This window comes from Sphaeroforma arctica (genome assembly GCF_001186125.1).
Source record: "Sphaeroforma arctica JP610 unplaced genomic scaffold supercont1.11, whole genome shotgun sequence".
NCBI lineage: Eukaryota > Ichthyosporea > Ichthyophonida > Sphaeroforma > Sphaeroforma arctica.
The window spans coordinates 104,814-112,221 of NW_014040547.1; the positions used below are offsets into that span (position 1 = coordinate 104,814).

General features: G+C 43.7%; 2 protein-coding genes across 2 annotated transcripts; one reads left to right on the plus strand and one right to left on the minus strand.

Moving 5' to 3' along the window:
- The first annotated feature begins 80 nt into the window (after nucleotides 1-80).
- SARC_00385 (hypothetical protein) lies at nucleotides 81-2,566 on the plus strand. Its single transcript, XM_014305927.1, has 4 exons — nucleotides 81-213; nucleotides 783-1,002; nucleotides 1,562-1,738; nucleotides 2,327-2,566. The coding sequence occupies exons 1-4, from the start codon at nucleotides 95-97 to the stop codon at nucleotides 2,393-2,395; spliced, it is 585 nt and encodes a 194-aa protein (XP_014161402.1). The 5' UTR covers nucleotides 81-94; the 3' UTR covers nucleotides 2,396-2,566.
- A 1,637-nt stretch (nucleotides 2,567-4,203) lies between these two features.
- Nucleotides 4,204-7,060, minus strand: SARC_00386 (hypothetical protein; the record flags this gene model as incomplete). The annotated part of the gene is made up of 5 exons (XM_014305928.1): nucleotides 4,204-4,404; nucleotides 4,763-4,864; nucleotides 5,376-5,496; nucleotides 6,256-6,392; nucleotides 6,929-7,060. 5 exons carry the CDS (start codon nucleotides 7,058-7,060, stop codon nucleotides 4,294-4,296), a joined length of 603 nt encoding a protein of 200 aa, XP_014161403.1. The 3' UTR covers nucleotides 4,204-4,293.
- Between the last annotated feature and the right edge of the window lie 348 nt (nucleotides 7,061-7,408).

Below are 7,408 nucleotides of genomic sequence, written 5' to 3' on the forward strand. Positions count from 1 at the left end.
CATATTTGTATGCATGTGTACATCATATACATGCGGACATACTTATGCTAATAAAAGCGTACTCTGTGCGCAACCCGCAGTGAAGGTACCGCAGATGATGAAGATCGTAAGCAATAAGAGTGCCGAGGGTATATCGATGCTTGCACTGTTCTTGGAGGTGATCAACTACTCTGTCAGTGTGGTCCACAATCTCCGCCACAACAACCCGCTGATGTGAGTAGTGTGTGGCACGTCTCAAATGCATACGCGCATGTGCATGATGATGTTAGTCACTTGTAATTGTAACGTGACACAATATAATGAGAATGCTGATGTAGATGTTGTATATCATGACCTGATTGCGTATGTGGATGTATGTACTGATGAGACTTGTATGTCCATGCATTAAAACGCATGTATGTATGTGTATTCTGATCTGATAATATATATATATATATATATATATATATTTGTAGATACCTTGTTGTTTTGAGGTGTGTGCGGCATGTCTCAACTATTGGCATATCTGGTTGTAAGTCACGTATAGTTCACGTCTTTAAGTCGCTCTCGCCTTGTATATAGTCATGCACATACAAGCAACTATATATTTGATGGTGTATGCAGTGTCTTGCTTACAATGCACATACAAGCAACTATATATTTGATTATGTATGCAGTGTCTTGCTTACAACTAGTTGCTTCAACCAATAAAGAAAGAGATCGGCTCTCGAGTTCCATCTTCCACTCTACCTCCTTGTCCATACTGAACGATCTTCCACTGTCCCAAACACCTGATCCCTCAGCGCGTGGGCCGAGACACTCAACCTGACGTTCCAGAACATCGTGCTGATGGTGTTGGTGATGGTGTACGGCAAAGGTAACATGCTGCCAGGCACAGTCATGTTTGTAGCGTACGCTGGCATGTTGTTTGTAATGCAAGACGAGCAGGCGTTCACCAGCGAGTATCTGTCCATTGCGTTCGCCGGTGGGACTATGCTGACCGTCGCTGCACGTGGTATCCAGGTGCGTGTGTAGACTGAGTCGTATGCGTATGTGAGCTTGCATTGTGTATGCCTGCTTGCGCCGAGTGATAGCTTGAGGGTAAGGGGCCACCTGGATGTTAAAGACACTTCCACGAAGTATCTGTAGATATATTTTTATTTATTTAGATCGTGTCACATCGTTTCTAGGAGCTATCGTTCTTTGTATGTACAAGCAAGGCCGAACGGATGTGAAATAGTTAAGAAGCAGCTACAAGCGGATGTTAACAAAACATTCAATGACTTCGATTGTGTCTCTGGGACGCGGCAGTAGAGTGTGCGGCCCATGTACCAAATCGCTCGTACGCCACTGTGCCTCGTCAGGGCAGTGTCTGAGCTGCACTCTATCAACTGTTCTGGTATGGCTCCGTCTTTTTACATATCTTTTGATCTACTCATAGATTGTGATCATATTTAGGGCAGCCCACTCATACAATCGTTCGGATTCAATCAGGATACTTTAATTCAGTGGCAGGACCGTACAGCTAAGCACGATCTGACCTTACTCATTCTATTTATATACCTTCTGATTCTATTTATAGATTGCGGCCATCCAGAGTGCGGGCCACGCACAGAATCTGTCGTTCGCCACTGTGGCGCTTCAGTTTGGCGGCAGTGTTGCGCGAGTGTTCACCACCATTCACGAGATGCCTGATGACACGGACATGCTGTTTGCCTTCGGCGCAGCGAGTCTATTGAACGGCGTAATACTGCTGCAGGTGGGTTCAGTAGTGACTCAAATGCACTGAGTATGGGTATGGGTTGGTTACCAGCGCATTGCGATTGTGCGTGCAGGAGCATTGGTTTGTGGACGTAGGCTTCTTGACCCGTATTCATCGCGTGCATATGGGCATGAACATCTATTCCTGTATTACATGCTTACCATGTGCGATCCAAGATCTTTACACACGTTCACGCATGCCCTTCTGTACTTCGTGTTTGCTTGTTGATCTGTATGTATATGCATATTGCGGCTGAATAATATTGGATGGTCGATAGTAGCGACTGTGTGCACTATACATGTTCCAGCGCCAGTATGAATTTTGTGGGACTTTATCATCCGGCCGCAGAGTGTGATCTCATAAAACTATCAAACTGCCTCTCCAATAGTGTTTGTATTTGGCGTAAAGCGTTCGGAGATCGGACATAGTCATATGATAGCAAAGGTTGGATGTGTGCAAACTGACCAGCCAGGTGCGGCGTTCCTACCATTCCTTCAAAGAGATCACACGCAATTTGTGATGTTGGCTTATATAACCTCTATTTGTACGGACATTAATCTGCATCCCTCACTCCTTTTGCCGTAGCTCATCTATTTCTGGAATGCTAAAGCACCGGAGGTGGCGGCTAAGGACGCAGAAAAGAAGACACAATAGTGCGCCTGTGTTCCTACAAGCTGGTCCTAATTATTTTAAAGGTGCGCAGGCCGTGTCAGTCCAGGGCTTGGGAATTGGGTGCAGGTTCTCTTTCAGGGCAGTACTGGCTACATGCTGACACTCATGGAATGCATCGGTCTTCCGCAAAATAAAAAATAAACTAGTCTGTGCTCTATAAATGTTCTTTCTTTTTTTCTTTTCTGCGATCGTGATTGAGTATAACTTCTTCCGACACTTTCGCAAAAGGACTGACTTTGGTACCGCAGATGTCCCGTACTCTGAACCTTTAAAGGACAGCGTCGCACTACACCACGAGTGGTGCAGACAGTGCACACGAGCGTGCTAGACAGCTCGCTTAACTATAGCTAGAGATGGCTCTCTGGGGGGTGGACGGGGAGTGCACCCCGATTGACCCTAAAACCCTAAACTCTATACCCTAAAACCACTCGGATGGGGGGGGGGTGAAATACAGACTAAACACGGACCATATAACAACAACAGTATATAATGCAATAGTTCCACAACTTACGACCGCCTGAATACGGATGGGAAATGAGGAATAGCATACAAGGCACGTAGCTCAGGTGTGGGTCTATACTGTCAGCTCTCGTTAAAGAAAGTCTGTATGTGCATGTATGCGCGTGTATAATTTGTTGTATAATTACCCTGGTACTCTTTAATGATATCGGAGTAGAGACATCGGCCCCAACTCTGACCAAAGTGAACACTGGGGCCTTCACTATATCAGTGGAATGTTTAACATGCTTTTGTGGCTGTAGTCCTCGTTGAGTAGCGTATCGCGAATCGGCCTCACGTGCAGGTTAGTAGTGATGATTTGTTTGTCCGTGTACAGGTACGTGCACAGGTAGGTATATATGCATATAAACGAATACACAACAGTCAGACTACGACAGTGCATGAGTCCTGACAGGTACAGCATATGGGAGATAGCCAAACAGACTACCCACTTTATTAAATTCATTACACCTCAGCGGTTCAAAACGGCCTTTTATTTATTTTTAGGTATTAAACTGAAGGTGGTTTATAAACTGTTAGTATTAAACACATTATATTCAGTACACCTCTACGATTTAAAACGGCCTTTTATCTATTTTAGGTATTAAATTTGAAGCGAATTATAACTGTTTATATGTTACACCTGATTATATTTATGACACGTCAACGATTTAAAACGGGCATTTGTTTATTTTAAGCATTAAACTAAAGCGATTTATAAACTGTATGTGATTTATAAACTGTATGTTGCACCTTTTTACATTCATTTATAAACCAACGATTTAAAACGGGCTTTTGTTTATCATAGGCATTAAACTTTAAGCGATTTATAAACTGTAACATGTAGGCCGAATGCCTTCGCTAGCAGATTCATCATAATCTGCTATTGCGAGTGTGTGCACTTCCCCAGGTGGCACCACTACCCATACCAGGCATCGCCCCACAGCGCATCATGCAGTTCAGAGTATACGTGAGCTGTGTACGACGGTCTCTATATACGTGGGCTTGTGTATTCACATCACTCGTTATATACACACACAGCCCTTCTTACTCGCACATGAACGTTCACTGAACCGGTCACGTGCACACGCAGACACGTATACTCTAGCGGGAAGTGGGAGAGAGAGAGAGAGAGAGAGAGAGAGAGAGAGAGAGAGAGATAGCTACACGTGTATGCATCCATGTGGCGAGTCGTTCTGTTGCATCTCTGCATCACAAACCCTAGGGCAACAGGTGAATAAAGGGGTAGATGGAAGGGAGATTGGGCTATGGAGGGGGTGGTGGGGAGGGACAAGGCTATATAGCAGTCACTGAGCAGTCTGTGTCAGAAACGCTCGCGATGTAGTGTGTGGTATGTGTTGTTGCTGTTTCCTCGGAGTCCCCTAGACCCCACCGTTAGAGGCCAGAGATGTGCTGCTCAGTGTTATGGGGACACTCATCAATGCGCTGGGGGTGCGGCTATAGGCGGGGTACTCAGCTCCATATACCTCCTTCTGTATGATGCAGCGGATGTATAGGAGAGTTTATGAGCGATAGCAACGGGAATGAAGTTTTATGGTTTTTATGGTTTTAGTTTGGACAAAGGATGTCTCGTATAAGACTGACAGCTGAAGTAGTTTGTGGTGTGGATGGTATTGTATTGGTGCGATAGGTTAATCAGCAAGAGATCCGGGTGAGGCAAAGCTATGTACCAAGCTGTGTACAAAGGTTGATACTCTCCCGCCAAAGGTCATACTTAACAGATTCACAAATAGCTCGATGACAGCCTCGAATGCTTAATGATTCCTACACAACAAATTGGGCAGTGATTGTATGTACAGTCATATGACCTATGGAACATCCATAGCTTACCTTCTTCTCTGATTGGTCGATGGTTGCCATGGGCAGAGGCTCCCTAGCAACGGCGTTCTGGAAGCGCTCCTTATCATGGCGAGTCTCGTGCTCAGTGCGTTCCTGCATTGTTATACGTTTGTGATAGGATGAACATCATAGACAAGGGATTGGCTGGACAATACATGAGTGACTCGATGAACATTATATACATAGCAGTGACTAGATGAAATCATATACGAGTAATTGGATTAACATCATATACAAGTGATTGGTTGGACAATACATGAGTGACTGGATGTGGGAGATTGTTGACGCGAAATCATTATTTCTCGTTAGACTAGAAGACTAAGACACGCTCATACATCTAGCAATGTCAGTCAGCGTAGCACTGTGCACTGACGGATTTATTCATATGTGCAATGCACAACGATCAGATGTACTCCGCAAATCTCTTCCTGCAATACATCTTAGGCATACAGCATCGATTCATTGAACAAACTCTTCCATGCAGTGTTTTATGGATGCAGTATCTATTTATAGAATATGGATGCAGTATCTATTTATAGAATATGGATGCAGTATTCATTTATAGAATATGGATGCAGCATCCATTTATAGAAACATCGCATACCTTAGCACGGAGTCTGTCCAGTGGCCCGGATAGCTCGTTCTGCCACAGATACTGACCCACCAATTGAGGGAACAGCGCCAGCCAACTGGCCAGCAAAACTATGAACCAGTAGCGACAGTCACTGCACACCGTTGAATGGGCCGGGAAGTGGTATACAAGAGAGAGAGAGAGAGAGAGAGAGAGTGTGTGTGTGTGAGTGAGGGCGAGTGAGTGAGTGAGCGAGGTGTGGTTAATTGATATTCAATAGCACCGATGCAGGTGCAGCAGTAAATGGACTTGTGTGTTGTGGGCACATGAAAGCGAGCATCACACGGGTCAAGAAAGAAGCACACTGTTCTAATACAGATATAGAAGTACACTGTTCTAATACAGATATAGAAGTACACTGTTTTACTACAGATATAGAAGTACATTGTTCTACTACAGATATAGAAGTACACTGTTCTACTACAGATATAGAAGTGCACTTTACTAATACAGATATAGAAGTACACTGTTCTACTACAGATATAGAAGTCCACTGTTCTAATATAGATATAGAAGTACACTGTTTTAATATAGATATAAAAGTACACTGTTCTAATATAGGTATAGAAGTACACTGTTCTACTACAGGTATAGAAGTACCCTGTTCTAATATAGATATAGAAGTACACTGTTCTAATATAGATATAGAAGTACACTGTTCTACTACATATATAGAAGTACACTGTTCTAATATATATATAGAAGTGCACTGTTCTACTACATATATAGAAGTACACTGTTCTAATATATATATAGAAGTACACTGTTCTACTACAGATATAGAAGTACACTGTTCTACTACAGACCACAGCGCCATACAGAGTCCATAGAGGCACACGGCCGCAAGACTTACCTCACCGTGACAAAGGCGACGTAGTAAAGCTCAGTGGGTACAACGGCAAACACAAACATGAAGACAAACATGGCCAGCACAGACCCCACCAGCACCAGCCCATTGAGCCACGTGATGTTCTTGGACACCATCGCCAACTGTGTGAGGTATGCATTAGAGATGAGATGGGTGCATTAGTAGGTAGTAGATAGGACTGGCTGTTTGGTTGATGGGAGGGGTTGTATGTAGAGTCGAAGGGGTGTTTGCGGGGTAGATTGGCAGTATGGCATGAAACATGGAGTGTGGAAGGCAGAGTGGCAACAGAACATGGATTCGAAGTCTCAGTATCCCTGGTATCCTACCTACACATCCCTTGTATCTCCCAACAAAGCTGATACGAGTTCCCCTAAATTCCAATAATGTCTACATAAGAGTCGGCAACATTTAAACACAACTCTGACTGCTTTTACCTGAACGTTGTACACTACAACTACATACTATATGCAATTATGTTAACTACCTACTATATGCAATTGTGTTAACTACATACTATATGCAATTGTGATAACTACATACTATATGCAATTGTGATAACTACATACTATATGCAATTGTGTTGCAGACCCCAATTGCAGACTACACCAGTGTCTTTTTAACTGTACACAAAACACATCAGGTTACAAGCACAGCCCACCTGTACGTTGACAACAACCACCATGGCTGTGTTCATGATTGTACCGAACTCCCAGATCCCTATTTCCGTATCGCGATAGGTCAGGTACGTTGTGAAGAAAATAGCCAATGAGGCCCATACGGCATTCAGCATGGTTGACCAGAACCACTGCACCACACGAACACACGGGAGAGATAGGCGTCAGAATGGAGAAGACACAGGCACGAGTTGTGTGTATATTGCGAAGGATGCGTAAACGAATATGTAGGCGTGTACCAGTATTAAGAGAGAAGGGGTGTGAGATTGGAGGAAACACACACTCTCTGTATGTATGTATGCATGACACACACTCTCTGTATGTATGTATGCATGACACACACTCTCTGTATGTATGTATGTATGACACACACTCTCTGTATGTATGTATGTATGACACACACTCTCTGTATTTATGTATGTATGTAGGTATGACACACTCTCTGTATGTATGTATGTATGACA

Coding starts and splice junctions, on each gene's coding strand:
- SARC_00385 (XM_014305927.1), top strand. CDS start 95: ATGATGAAGATCGTAAGCAATAAGAGTGCCGAGGGTATATCGATGCTT. Junction 214..782: donor CGCCACAACAACCCGCTGAT/GTGAGTAGTGTG, acceptor CTGATCCCTCAG/CGCGTGGGCCGAGACACTCA. Junction 1,739..2,326: donor ACGGCGTAATACTGCTGCAG/GTGGGTTCAGTA, acceptor CTTTTGCCGTAG/CTCATCTATTTCTGGAATGC.